The following is a 15,624-nucleotide window of genomic DNA, read 5'->3' as shown; positions in this document are numbered from 1 at the left end:
AGGTTTGTTAAATAGCCATATTTCAATAAAACAACGTCAAGTCATACAATTTCTTTCATATCCATCTAATTATCTTCCGCAACCAGGCCTTGTAGATGTAGGATGCAAGTTCATAAATGACAAAGGGTAGGTGGGAGAGAGACTTTAGATTCAGAGCTGACAAACAGAGGTAAATGTTTCTTGCCATTTTTTTTTAAAAGAAAGAATTGCTCTCACAAAATAAGAAAGTCCCTAGAAAGAGATATCCCTGAAAGGATCTTTACTATGCTAGTGCTTATCCTTTAATGCCTTTTAAATTATTTGATAATTCACAGGAAATTTATTTAGTGTTAACATCTGTGGTCCCTTTGTGGCCTATCAACCTCCAGCCATGAAAAGGAATGTTTGAAATGGACGTTTCTGGGACGCCACAGAAACCTTACAGATGACATCTGAGCCATGGGTTATGACGACTTTGGAAAACACCACAGTAAATACTTGTTGTCTTAATTTTCCGACATAAGTGAAAACAGATGTTTGCACTGAATGGCCAATTAAGAACAAATATTATATAATGCAATTCAGCTCACAAATTTATGGGATTATAAGACTCAATGCACGTTCCTTATAAACAACTGAGAAAGGCACCTGAGAATATTTGAAAAGGCACTGACATGTTTTTAAAAATTTGTGAAAATGGGATTTATTGCCAAGAACATGTGGAGAAGGAATTTTGACTAACCTGTACTATGAAGTATTGTTAATTCTCTAAGTAATCCAATGGTATTTCTTATTAGTCATTCTGGTAACTCAGTTGTAATATCAATATTTAAAATTTGAGTTGTTCACAAAATGGGATAATGTTCAAAATCACTTGTTTTGCTGAAAGACTGTCTATAAAGAATTTTGCAAGTAGGTTGTTATACATTAGAGCAAAACCCTAAACCATACTACTGCCAATATGTTGATCATTCAAAAATTCACTGTGTGTCACACCAAATTTAGTCGGTTTGTAGGACTTTCATCTATCTCTTTTTTCTTTTTTTTGAGATGGAGTCTTGCTCTGTCACCCAGGCTGGAGTGCAGGGTGCGATCTCGGCTCACTGCAAGCTCCGCCTCCCAGGTTCACGCCATTCTCCTGCCTCAGCCTCCCTTGGTTTTTATTTGTATCAGATGAAACTGATCAAGTTGAAACAGCACAACAATCCAACGTGGCATGCACATGTGCAAACATATACACACCTGGATTTGGAAAGCTCACTGAAATACACATTTTTTTTCCAGTATTCACTATTAATATGGGTTATAAAAGTCTAAAAGCCAACAACATATAAAGTTACCATAGCAGAGATGATGAGGGTCTTCCAAGCACAAGAATTAGAACCTGAGAAGACATGCAAGTGGGAAAGAAGAGGGTTGTAAACAAAGAGTGAGAGGAAAATTTGGAAGTCATCCATTGAGTATAGCAAAGAAGACAGCCAGCCAGAGAAATGAAGATCAAAGAAAGAGGTTTATATGTTGAAATTGTATTAAATGCCTGCAACTGTGATCTAGTCACCAATTACAGGATCACTATTTCCTGGGCACACTTTACACAGAAACTCAGTTCCATTGAAATATTGGTAACAAGACAAATGAAGAGAAATATGACATTCGAACTCAAGATCCAACTCAAAGATCCACTGGAAAACAGCAGAATTCTCTGCAAGTTCTTCAAAATATCAAACTCCAACTACAATAGAACAAACATCCAGAATAAATTGAAAACCAGCTTTACAAAAGAACACTATAATGTCTGACTGCTATTGTGCATATGTTGTTGCCACCCTTCAAGGGACACAGTGATTTATGTTATAGCCAAAGCCACTTAGGAATGCTATGGTGTGAATATACAGTTATGGTTTGTCTAATCTGATATACACAGAGCTGATCAAATGAATATAAATGTGTGCTTTTCTAAGGTTGGTCATGCCAAGATAAATGAACAGGAAGCAATGATATTCTTCAACCAAGTGGAATACTTTGCATGACATAGAAACAACACTTTTGCCTTTAAAAAAATAAAGTGTGCATTGTCTTCCAAAGGATAATTCCTGCTGCATCCAAACAGATGAGGAGTCAGCTGTGAGGCAAGGACATGGGCCAAAGTGGTCAGCAGGAGTGGCTAGGGGTGGAAGCCAGGAGAATGCTCTGAAGACTCTCATCATCTTGAGAGAAGGGAGAAAGAGGAGGGACAGGAGAAGGAGGATGAAAGTTTAGGAAAGAGAAGGATTAGGAACAAAAAGAGGGAGTGCAGAAAAAGAGTCACACAATCAAACCAATCCAGTACCTGCAGACTGACCAGACAGACTGCAGCAGGCATCCAGGAGCAGGCTAAGTCACATGGAATTGCATCCCAAGGATAGGCGGAGAAAAAAATGACCAAGGACCACAACTTGTACCTTCAGATGTTTCACTGTAAAAGACAAATATGCTCTGAGCAGGATCTTCCAGACTCCTTCAGGGAGAGCTGGATGAGAGAACAGGAGTGGGATGCTCATGGCAAGAATTATGTTGAAAACACTCCCAGTGTCCTGGCTCCTCTCTGCAGATCCTGTTTCACTGTGTGGATGCCACACCACAGGCTCAGACACTCTAGACTTTGACACCCAGCAAGTGTGTCTTTCTGCTCAGCACCAGTGTCCAGGCTACTGGAGTGTCTAGATCTTTCCATCACTGCCAAGGCAGATGTATTAGTCCATTTTCACACTACTATAAAGAAATACCCAAGACTGGGTAGTTTATAAAGGAAAGAGGTTTAATTGATTCACACTTCTGCATGGCTGGGGAGGCCTCAGGAAACTTAGAATTATGGCAGAAGGGGAAGCAGGCACATCTTACATGGCAGCAGGCAAGAGAGAGAATGTGTGAGAGTGCAGGAAAAACTACCATTTATAAAACCATCATCTCTCATGAGAACTCACTATCACGAGAACAGTGTGGGAGAAACCACCCCCATGATCCAATCACCTCCCTCCAAGTTCCACCCTCCACGTGTGGGGATTATGGGGATTACAATTCGAGACAAGATTTGGGTGGGAACACAGAGCCAAACTATATCAGCAGGTAAAGAGTTTTAAAAATGTACCTGGTCTTCACGTTTGTTTACTTGGATTAAGAAAGTTACTATCAAAAAAATCCATTAATGCCACCCGAATATTACTTGTTAATGAAAGCTAAAGAGGACTGATACTTTTATTATTTCCTTTTTTTAGAGAAAATAACCCTGATGTTTAGAAAGGTGAAGCATTAGGTGGGTACGAAAGTAATTGTGGTTTTTAATGGCAAAAACCGCAATTACTTTTGCACCAACCTAATGACTTACTGGGGCTCACGTGGATTCCTGCACTTTACCCACTAACCCATGGTGCTAATTTTCAGTATTTATCTTTCCAGCTCATAACAAAATACAAATTAGGTAAACCTGATATGGGAGAGCATGCCCAGCATCGTTTTCCTTTTAATTCTTGTAAAAAGGAATAGTTAGGGAAGAATTCTGTGACAGCAGGATCATTAGGGGAGTTTGGAGAGGATGGGCTTGGAGAGGAACGGAGGGACTGTCTTCCAGGTCATCTGATACCTTACTCTAAACTAACTGGCCAGAGTGTCTTAACTTCATCTGGGAAAGTGAAAGGAGAAGGAAATTGTCCTGCATCTCCTGCCGACATAGCTGGAACAGAACTGAATTCCAGAGCTCGCTGCCAGCATGACTTTGGCAGACACTCCAAGTCCCTCCTTGAACGACAGAATCTGCTGCTCTCAGAGAAGCAAGGCCTGTTAGGTCTCACACACCCACACACACGTGCACAGTGGCCTCTCAGGAGGACCCTTGGGAAACCAGAATGTTTTCTTATCAGCTAACAGAATGGAAAAATCACAGAATTGTATTTAACGAGAGAGGGTATCTGAAACTCCACCTTGGCATCACCTTGTAAGCAAAGCGCCCCTGTTCAGAGTCTTAGCAAGGTTTCATTCACCACTACTCAGAGAAGACAGAACTTCCATTACATTAGAGAAACAGTGGAATACATTTTAAATATGTTTCAGATTATAAGACATGCTACATGCTGAAAAATTATCCTTAACATAAAATATAAAAATCAGCTGGAATATATACGTTAATGTGCACAATTAAAGAAATTATTTTCAATATAATTTACACAACCTGTACTTTCTGAGTATGGAAATCCATTGCATATTTGCTTAACTACTATATTTTGCACTGAAATCATGAAGTGCTTTGTTTTTCTTAACAGATTACATTTGAATTCATTTTTCTTCTTCTTACATATATCACTTAAAGCCAGTACATGGCAACACAGTGGGATAGCTTAGCTCCTGCAAATGTTGGTTGTTAAATGAGGATAAAGAATTAACACACCAACAGTTTCATATAAAAGTAAATGACTTTTGTGTGGCCAAATATTTTTAAATAGAACTGATTTCAAACCCCTTAAATGCAGGAAATGTCTTATTCATCTTTGTAATCCTAATATGATGATTAAAAAATATTAATTAAATGACAAAATGAATAAATGTAAGTCCAGTCTTAAAAATCACAGTCTACAGCTTCTCAGATCTGGCTTCTGAGAGTAGCATTTATGTTCTAACACTAAAAACAAATGTTCCTCTCAATTTTACACATTTACTTATTTTATATAGCTTCAGGAGGAACTCTGAAAATTTTTTCAAACAATGTTTTAAAATCCTGGAACAAAGCAGCATAAAAATAAAAATAAATTTACAGAAATCAAAACTTAAATAGTAGAAAAATGTACTTACAAATTTTAAATTTTACTCTGTACTCATCAAGAAAGATTTATTTATCAAGCACTTATACGTACAAATTGTCAAAAAGCTCCAACCCTGTCCATATTAGAATCACCTGAGGAATTAAAAAAAATCCCATCCTAGACCAATTTAAAATAAATTTGAGGGGGAGGCAGAGCATTACTGATATTTTTGAAAACATTATTATTCTCATGTGCATCGCATCCATGATTAAATATATTGGGCTATAGCCTATATTGGGATATATGTTATAGTATTTATAGTCATAGGTAAACTTATTAAATGAAGAAAATATTGAATTGCTATGTCATAGGTGAGCTGTGACTTAGGCCTCAATTTTCTCTAAAATTAATTTCTAGTGTGACCAGAAGATGCTTGAAGTGGGTGAATTTGCCCTGGTTTTATAATGGTTAGGCTTTCAAAGTATGATCCTTGACTGGAGAATGACAAATCTTCTATGAAAATGTCACATCTTCTAGCTCCTTCTTTAGAATTCCATAGGAAGGAATATTAGCTGACTTCATAGCATGTGTACGGAGAGGCCTTAAACCTTAGACCAGCTCTAAGGCTTCCAAATGTTCATCAAAATCACTGTAAATATATGTCAAGGCTTTAGTAGATGAGGGAAACCTACAACACACTGTAACAATCTTGCTGTGGAAGGCTCTTGGTGGGAAACCCAAGCTAATATTATACGGAGTAGAATAAGTACTGATTTAGTCTTGCTGTCCACAGAACTTTGCCAAAGTAGTCTGAGACCTTGAAGCCAGCCTTTCCTACCATGTGCCTCCTGTACTTTTGGGGCCTTCTCAACACAAGAGAAGACTGTTGGCTAGAGAAGAGACCCACAGGGTATCTAGTATTACATGTTCTATGAGAGTCTGAGTGTCATGGTTAGAATATTTTCTGTGTACAACCTAAATTTTGTTTCCAGAGAGCATATGGAAGAATTGTTTTATTAACACTAAACAGGATCTGAGAGAAACTCCTTTGGTTTTTCTAGTTGCTTCCATCACATCCACTGATAAAAGTATATTTTCTTTCTCCACACACAAGTTTAATTAGACCTACAGTAACTTCCATTTACTCTAAAAGCCACTCCACTGAAGTTTCAGAAAAGCACTTTTTAATTAATTAATTAATTTTTTTTTTGGAGACAGAGTCTTGCTCTGTTGCCCAGGCTGGAGTGCAGTGGTGCGATCTCAGCTCACTGTCACCTCCGCCTCCCTGGTTCAAGTGATTCTCCTGCCTCAGCCTCCCGAGTAGCTGGGACTACGGGCACGTGCCATCACGCCCGGCTAATTTTTTGTATTTTTAGTAGAGACGGGGTTTCACTGTGTTAGCCAGGATGGTCTTGATCTCCTGACCTCGTGATCTGCCTGCCTCGGCCTCCAAAAGTGCTGGGATTACAGGCATGAGCCACCATGCCTGGCCAGAAAAGCACATTTTTATCAGGACTGTATCATCAAGTTCATAGGTGCTAATTACTTAATATGTTATTTTTTTTTCTTACTTTTTTTTCTTTTCCTTTAAGAGATGGTGGCAGGGATAAAAGCATTTTTTCTATTTTGGAGGAATTTTGTGTGCCTCTCTACATGATATCAACCACATTTGATGGACCACAGAGGAAACCAGCAAAGGAATCTAGGCATTGACTGGGCTCCTGTACACAGAAAACAAAGTCCATATTGGGTGCTGAATATTTACTTTGTACTCTTAAGATATTTATCTCAATTCTCAGAGATTTCTTATAATTAACTTCAAGCATTGAGGGAGACAAATTAGCAGTTTGCCAATGTTGGCATCTGCCACAAAATGCTTAATTCTTTAGGAAGTTGATGGAGTTTTAATGCTTAAACCAGTATATTATCTGGAGTTAGATTTCCCATGTTCATAGTTTCACTATATCACTTGCTACCAGCCATTGAGCTCTTTGTGGTGCATAGACTCTTACATAATCTGAGGTATACAATCAACTTGTATGTAAGCCTGTGAGTTGCTTCTAACCAATAGAATATGGCAGAAGTGATGGGTTGTCACTTCCGTGATTCGGCTACATAAGGTTGTGACCTCCATCTTACCAGTAGACTCTTCTGGGCTTGTACATTTTGATGAAGCAAGTGGCCATAATAGAAAGGCCTATGTGGCAAAGACCTGCAGCAACCTCGGGCCAATAGCCAGTGAGAAAATGACGCCCTTCGACCAATGATCCTCAAGGAATTGAATTCTGCTAACAACCACGTGAGCTCGGAAGTGAATCCTTCTTCATGCAAACCTTCAGATCAGACCTCACCTCTGGCCAGTACCTTCACTGTTGCCCTGTGAGACATCTTGAAGGAGAGGAGAGTCTGCCCAGCTAAACCAGGCTCAGACTCCTAACTCACAGCAATAATGTGAAATAATAAATGTGTGTTATTTTAAGCTGATAATTTTGTGGACATTTGATATAAGAAAAAGATAACTAACATACTCTTTTTTTTTTTTTTTTTTTGAGTTGGAGTCTTGCTCTGTTGCTCAGGTTGGAGTGCAGTGGCACAATCTCAGCTCACTGCAACCTCCGCCTCCTGGGTTCGAGCAATTCTCATGCCTTAACCTTCTGAGTAGCTGGGATTACAGGCACCTGGCTAATTTTTGTATTTTTAGTGGAGATGGGGTTTCACCGTGTTGACTAGGCTGGTCTTGAACTCTTGACTTCAAGTAATCTGCCCACCTTGGCCTTCCAAAGTGCTGGGATTACACTAATATACTCTTTAAACTTAATTTCTTATCTGTGAAATGGAGATAATAATAATATATATTTCACATGTTTGTAAACACTTAGCATTAAATATGATGCCTGATACATAGTAATATGGTTATCATCTTTTTAAATGTTATTTTAATAGAATGTATGTATATCAATTATTTTTTTTCTGTATTATGTTTAGCATGTTCCTTCCTTAGCTAATACTATTTATTTTTACTTTTTGGGGGTTATTTTTACAAGTGTGTTTTTATTTGACTAGTAATCTCTCTAGATAACTAGATAATCTAGATAATCACATTAGAGTATCCTATTTCTTAATTTTATGTTTATTCTGAGATCAATTTTATTAAATTCACCCATTTACTTTCAATATTCTCTTGTTTATACCTACTGTTACAAATTGCAATCAGGGAACAGCAAAAGGGAAATTTTTTCTGAGGGTGGTGATCCAGATAGAGTGATTGATCCCATCTCCTCAATGGCATTCCCTTCATTAAACACATCACTTATGTCTTTAAGAAACCTTCTGTAAACTCACATTAACCTATAACATTTTAACTGTCTTTGCTATAATATTACATTGATGAATTCTTCTATTTTCAAGTGTTCCCTTGTGTCCCCTCTCTTTCTTGAAGAGAGATAGGGGAAGATACTAAAAATTCTTAACAGTATCTTATAGCCCAATATAGCAGTCTATAAAACTAAACTAGTGAATGTATAATTAACACAAGAAAACTTTATTTTTTTAAACCTCAGATTCTAAATTTAGCATCAGGACAAATTATATTTGGTCAATTTTTACCTTTGTAATATAAGGTTCTTTCATAGCACGGGCTGTATCTCATTCAGTTTACCTAGTAGATGCTTAATAATCTGTGCTTGATGTGTTGACTATTGATTATTAAGGATTATTAACAGTCAATTAAAGATTATTGTGGAAAATTTTTATGCAGCAACAGATAGCTAACATACTCTTTAAGCTTAGTTCTTCATCTGTGAAATGGAGATAATAATAATATATTTCACAAGTGTGAGGATAAAATGAGATAATTTACATAAACACAGCACTAAACACCATTGATATGTAACATGATGATCATTATCATACTTTTAAGAATTATTAAGGACTACTGATCATCTTTAATAATTGATAGACAAACACATCAATAAAACTGTCAAGAAAATTTAGAACTGTAAAAGATGCTAAAATAATTTTCTTGCTTGGTGGTTTTTAAGTTTCTTTTTAGCAGCAGAACCATTTTTTTCTAATGTACTGTTTAATACAGTCCCAGCACTACATAAATATATACTACTCAAATAAAAGCAGAACCACACCAAGTAGGCTTTGCACTCCTCACCAGTATGTTCCATAACTTAAGATGGACGAGATCCTCTGCAGCCTCCCATAAGCATCAACCACCCCTTGGAGAAGTGGGCTGAGCTGTTGGAGTGACACATTCTTGTTTTGTCAAAGTGAGGTTGGAAGGGCTCCATGGAGAGCCAGCTGCCAGGTGAGCAGCTGGAAAGTTGACAGAGCAAGATGTAAGAGCCTTCCTCTCCAAAGACAACATTTTATTTCCTCTTTGTAATCAATCACGAGGAGTCAGGCCAGATAGAGACAAGGAGAGCACAGTTACATCTCGTATGGTTTTTGTCAGTCTAGGCTTCCCTCTCAGTGCTTTAACACTCACTGAGCTTTGGCCCCTGGGGTTGCCTGGGCTCTGGGCCAGCAGCTACCTTTGTTGAGAAAGCCCCTCACCTCTCAGCAATCTTTCTCCTTGTCTCAACTTGTGTCTGTACTCAAGACCTCTATTTGGGTTTCTTATTCTCTCATAATTCTTCATACCTCCCATCCAGATTGGATCCTTTTTTTCTCAAAATGCTTTTTGCTTCACCCACATTGAAGGATGACCCCTCTCTATTGTAATTATCCCTTTCCACACCAGTCCCTTATCTTCTCCACAAGCTGGTCAGCTCCCTGAAGACAAGTGCCAAGCTTTGTCTCCCCAGCCTCAGTGCTCTGTGTATACATCCAGTATAATTTACTTGAATGAATTAATGTATCTTTACATAGAGCAGGGAACTAATATTGCATCAAAATTAAAGGTATAGTCGTTTGCCACTTTCTAGCTGTTTTACTTGGAGTAAATTACTTAAACACTCTGAGGCACAATTTTATGCTCTGTAAAATGGGAATAATAGATTTACCTGCTTCATAGGTACTATAGTCTGAATGTGTTCCCTCCAAAATTCAGGTGTTGCCAGTGTGATAGTATTAGGAGCTGAGACCTTTAAGAGGCAATTAGGCCATGAGGACTCCTTCCCCGTGAATGGGATTCGGTGCTCTTATAAAAAGGCTTATGGAGGAAGTTTATCCTTCTCTTGCCTTTCTGCCTTCCACCATGTGAGGATGCAGCAAGAAGGCCCTCACCAGATGCCAGCACCTTGATCTTGGACTTCCCAGCTTCCAGAACTGTGAAAAATAAACTTTGTTCTTTGCAAATTACCTAGTCTCAGGTATTTTGTCATAGAAGCACGAAACAGACAAAGACAATGGAGGAGCTTCAATAATTTAATTAGGTTTTCCACATTAAAATATGAAGCACTAAATTACCACATGCAGGATATACTCAATGTTACCTGTGATAATAATAATGGTAATAGTTATTAATAGCTATGGCAGTTACTGTTATGATTATCATTTGCTCTGTGTTTTGTTCCTAAAGTCAGAGATTTCTACTCTGTTAGGTAAGAACCCAAAGCAAAGAGCCAGCTGCCTCTTCCCTCTGCCATATCCCAAGAGTCACACCCAAGATCCCCATGCCCTCTGGCCATCTGATTACACTTGTATCTTGGAGGTTCCTCTGTGGTTTTTCTCACACTTGCTTAAAAATAATGGCCATTGCCTTTGGGCTAATTACAATCTTCTGTATACTAGAGTTCCCACACAGAGGTGTGTCAAGGGCCTGCTCTCCCACTATAAGATTTTGTTGGCCCCTTTCAATTACACATTGTTCTCACTGGTTTTTATTTTAGCCTGTTTGTCGGGAAAAGAAAAAAGGTCAATGGTGCCAAGAATAAAGATTTTGAGAGGTAGCTGGAGTACAGGGGCTTCTAAAGGTATAAAACAATGTAAGAATTCTTCTCTAGTATGGTCTCATTCACCTCCTGAGAAACAAGCTTAACAGGAGGAGAGTCTGTGGCATCTTACAAATCCCCATGGAAAAGCCGATCTTAGAGCAAAGGCGCAGCTTTCCGCAGGGTAATGTTGGCCGTATGGGCAGACAATGGTCAGGCTAGAATGCAGTACAAGCCTCCCTTGTTGCCACGTAGAACAACACTGCAGTCCTGTACCCCATCTTTCTGCCAAGATCACACCACCTCATTTCCTACCTTACAAGAGATTTGTCTTACATTTTGAATACAAGATCATGTGTTATTCAGTGTGCATGTTTTTCAACATTGATCCCCTATTCTATGACCCAATAAGGATTTATTGAAAATCTGTTATGTGCCAGACTTGTGTCTCTTATCTCATTTAATCCTAAAATACTATGAGATAGTTATCATTAGTCCCATTTTACAAATGAGAAAACTGAGGCCAACAAAAATAAATAATTTGACAAAACTATAGTCATTTAGTGGTGGGGAAGAGAAAAGATCCATTAATAAGAGTCTCCAAGCTTTTAAAAACTAAGCAAAAATCTTCTAATAACTTACTTTTTATAACAAAGTATGTGGCTAGGTATGCAAATAGGCACACCACATATAACAACTGACTTCTTATAAATAACCATATATATATTATATATATATAATATGTACATAAAAATTGTGGATATGTTCTTAGGAAAAAATGTTAAAATTAAAATACTGTTACAGAAATTTACAAAAAACTCTTTTATTCAAGGAATAGGTAGCATTCACATGTACACTGCAGAAGGTCATTCCTAAGGTTGGGGTCAGGGGAACCTGCCTATCTGGCAGGAGGCAGGTTAGAACATGGATTTTGAATGAGAAGCTAGGTATCAAGTCCTGGCTCCATTATTGACATGGGAAAATTACTGAATCTGACCTGCTTTGGGGTATCTTCATTTGTAAAATAAATGGTTATGTTAGGTCAGTGGTTTCCAAATATTGGCCTGTGATAAATTTTTCATTAGTCTGTGGGAAAATGAGAAAAATAACAATGGCCTTATTTATGAAATTAAATTTATTTATTGTATAAAACTGTTAAAATTGTTTACTTTTATAAACACTAGGCATTTTCCCCTGTTCCCTTTGAGCATCCTCACATAGCAAAATTCAAGTACGCTCTCTATAACAGGACGCTGATGTTAAAGTATTTGTGTATTTTTGTTGGTCCATAAATCCAAGGGTCTGGAAATCACTAGACTAAGTGATCATGAATATCTTTTCTAGCTCCAGAATTCTAACCACTTCTTAAGTCACAAATAGTATTTAACCAACTCTAAAGTAGAAGGAAGAATAAAAACGTTTACTTCTTTTTCTTCTTTTTTAACTCGACATTTCCCCAAATGTGTCCTGTGACAGACAAACCCCTGTTAAGATATTATAGATCTTCTGCGGAAAAGAGGATTCTTAGTCAAATGAGTGTGAGAAACAAAAAGTTGTACAGGTTTCTTTATTGAGAATGTGCAAACTGCTAACAGTTATTGTGATTCCCCCCTTAAAGACTCCACAAGTTATTGACAGGAATCAGCTGCCTTTCCACCCTCACCCCAAACTCTACCCATTGTAGGACAAACAGTGCACCTATGCCTGGAGCACAGTTTGAAAGAGATGACTTCAGCTAAAAGGTCCTCAATAGCTTTCCAGTAAAGAAAAAACGTAGTATTAAAAACAAGACTTGCCATTTCTTTTATCATTATTATAATTTGATGGTTTCTTCCAAATTACCAAAACTACAAATATTTTTTAAATAAACAACAAAAGTTTTCTGGCCATTTTTGACAACTATGTTTTTTTTTTCTTTCCCATTATAAATAAAGAAAAATTGTGTCAAGAGATTTGTGTCTAGTGATTGCAACATGATAATTAAAGCACTGGGATTTTCCCGAAGTTTGCAGTAACAAAGTTGCGGCTATATCATCCCTATGCAATGAATAAAAAGTAAAATAAAAGCCTTCCGTAGGTATTAAGCCTGAGAAAACCTCCAGACTCTTCTCAAATGATATGTCACTGTTAAAGATTCCATTAGTAGGTACAATTAACTCTGCATGCTTGTGGCTCATAATTGATTTATTTAAATCACAGTTTTATTGTGATCAAGGAGCAAAACTTGGTAGAAAAAGATCTAAGAGTGTTTGTTTTTTATTTTTCTTTAATTATTTGATAAGACTTGAGAAAGTTTACTTAGTCTTTTTTATTGCTGTTCACATCATCATGTGAAATATCAACTAGCTAACCGCTTCAGCCTTCACATGCTGGATTCAAGTTTCACTTTACCCACCGAGGAAAGAACAGTCTTCACTTGGGACAAGATGATCCTGGGGCAGACTACTCAGAGAGAGGACCTAGGGATGATCTTTTGGATATTCTGACACTAACAACCTTTCTTTCTGACTTTAGGCACACCAGGTTCTTGACAAGCCTGCAGCTCTGCATTTCCTCTGATGTTTTCCATCATGACTGTACGGTAAATTCCAGCCTGTTTTTCACAATCCTGCTGACTACAGCAGTCTGTAACCGTGAAAAGCCTTCACAGACCTAGAGTTGGCTTAGAGAAGCGCCTCTGCAGAGAAACAAAAGTACATGCAACATTTATGTTCAGAGACAGGAGAGAGGCAAGAGCCTCTTGTTTTGGTTCTGATGGGCTCAAAGGGTTGCTTTTAGGGTCAAAATTTGGAAATTTTAATTTCCTTCTGATAACATTTGTAAACAAAATACCAACACTAAAATGAGAGCAATTTAGCCAAGAAAAGGGGGAGTGTCCTGTCCAACAGCTCAAACCCTCTTCCAAACTCCACTGGAGGGACGTGTCTACAAATTAGCACATGACCGTACTTTGGTCTGACCTGCCTAGACTCCCTCAGCCTCCTAGTCAACAGGTATGTCTGAGGTTCACACCAAAGATTCAAGGTTTCAGAATCAGCTTCTTTTGAATCTTAAGCTAGTACTGATTCAGTCTCTGGGGAGGAAGATAAAAACACGAAACAACTCTTTCTAACAGACTATAATATCCATTTACATAATATGATTCAATACACAAGTACTATAGTTAGAAAGTATACAGTTCACGCTCTGATGAACGGCTGCTCAATGTAATAAGTTTGTTTTCATTTTTGCAATAAAGAGCTGTAATTGAAAAGTAAATAACAGGAGGGGAAAGTAAAAGTTTAAGCGACCCCTACACACATTTGAACTTTGACTCTCTGCAGAATAACTCTATTCCCCCCATATGGTAAAGCAGATCATATTTAAAATCAACATTTAAAAACGTCTATATAGTAATATTATTTTTAAAACATAAAACATCAGGCTACTTGCCTTTTGGCAATTTCTGTGCATTTCCCAGGGCTAGTGTAATACTTCCACAGAGAAGTAGACACCCCAAGCTGGAGAGCATGTTGCATTTGCCACCTCGCACGGGGAATGATGCTGGTGGGTGCCTCGCAACCCTGGAGCTGCATTTAAGTGGACTGTCTCCCAGTGACAGAGGCGGGCGGCTGCACTTAGCTGTGCCGTGGGCTTACTCACAGGGGGTGGAGACAAGATGACATCACACCCTTTCCCACACACACCAAAAAAAAAAAAAAAAAAAGCACAACAGCAAAAACATATCATCACATTTCTTTCCTTCTGCTAAATTGTAACTGTGTCTGTTCCTTCTGTGATATAAAAATTGAAATTATGGCAGATCTGTATTTGTGAAAGAAGAAGTATTTAGGCAGTTTTGAAACATTTGATAAACTATTTTAAAGAATCCAGAAATAATATGTTAAAAACTATCAAAATGTTAAAAATATAAAATAAAACCTTATTAAGAAGGAAACTGTTTTTAATTATCCAGTAAACCAACCCAATTCTTTTAAATGGGAGTAAACTCATAAAATATATTTTGAGCCATTCTGTAGTTCCTGTATTATGAGAAACATTTAAGAGTAAGTCTTTGGCTACAAAGCTATACATTATGTATAATACATATGTGTATACACATATATACTACAGATGTAGATGTAGAGACATAGAGAGAGCACTATTACCATGTGCGCCTCAACTACGGACTGAGTTCTGTAATCGCGTCTTTACCTACTTTATTGTATTTTAATCTTCCCAGTGCCTCTGCAGGACATATGGCATTATCCCCATTTTGCCATTAAGAAAAACTGAGGAACAAAGGTTAAGTGTCCTGACAATGCTGGTATATTCTACTGATTAATAACGGATGCCACTTACTAATGAATTGTCCTTGAGCAAACTTCATCTCTATATTATCAATATTGATGACATTTAAATGCTCGCTCCATGTTAGGCACTGATCGAATCAGTTTACACATGTTAAGATATTTATTCCTCAAAATGGTCTATGAGGCAGGCATTGTCATCATCCCCGTTTTACAGATAGATAAACTGGGCACAGAGAGGTCAAGTGAAAGTCCAAGGTCACAGTGCTGGCATTTTAAGCAGCCCATTTAACTATAGTGCTTCCAGTCTTAATTACTACATTTTAAATTCTAAAATAAAGACGACAGTATCAATTTCATACATTTGCTAGCAGTTTTTCGAAAGTAGTTGCCATAGGGCCTGACACACAGGAAACGTTTACTAAATGGCAGTCACTGGAAACAATAATAATGAAAATGATAAGCCCCCAATTAAGTAGAACTGTAATTCTAACTTGGGCATATTTACCTCTGAAGTCCACATGTGTATCCTTTCCCCCTATATCACTTTGGTCAAAATATATAGAGGCATGGGTGGAATGGCTGGGTTAATAAAGCCCTTTAAACCTTGTTGGTATATTTATACTGACTCTTTGAAAATCGCTTACCTCATTGGGGTGCTGTAGCTGAACCAAAAACAGTAAGAGAAAAATTAAATAACAC

The 15,624-nt window shown here is 37.7% G+C and overlaps 1 protein-coding gene across 1 annotated transcript in view; it reads right to left on the bottom strand.

Moving 5' to 3' along the window:
* The window catches only part of ABI3BP (ABI family member 3 binding protein), a 247,464-nt gene extending 233,260 nt beyond the window's left edge, over positions 1 to 14,204 (bottom strand). The window contains exon 1 of the mRNA XM_030802139.1: positions 14,066 to 14,204. Within this exon, the coding sequence (XP_030657999.1) occupies positions 14,066 to 14,144 (79 nt within the window). The 5' untranslated portion in view covers positions 14,145 to 14,204. The remainder of the gene's footprint in view (positions 1 to 14,065) is intronic.
* Between the last annotated feature and the right edge of the window lie 1,420 nt (positions 14,205 to 15,624).

Source organism: Nomascus leucogenys, chromosome 21 (genome assembly GCF_006542625.1).
Source record: "Nomascus leucogenys isolate Asia chromosome 21, Asia_NLE_v1, whole genome shotgun sequence".
NCBI lineage: Eukaryota > Metazoa > Chordata > Mammalia > Primates > Hylobatidae > Nomascus > Nomascus leucogenys.
This window is presented reverse-complemented; position numbering and strand designations above follow the sequence as displayed.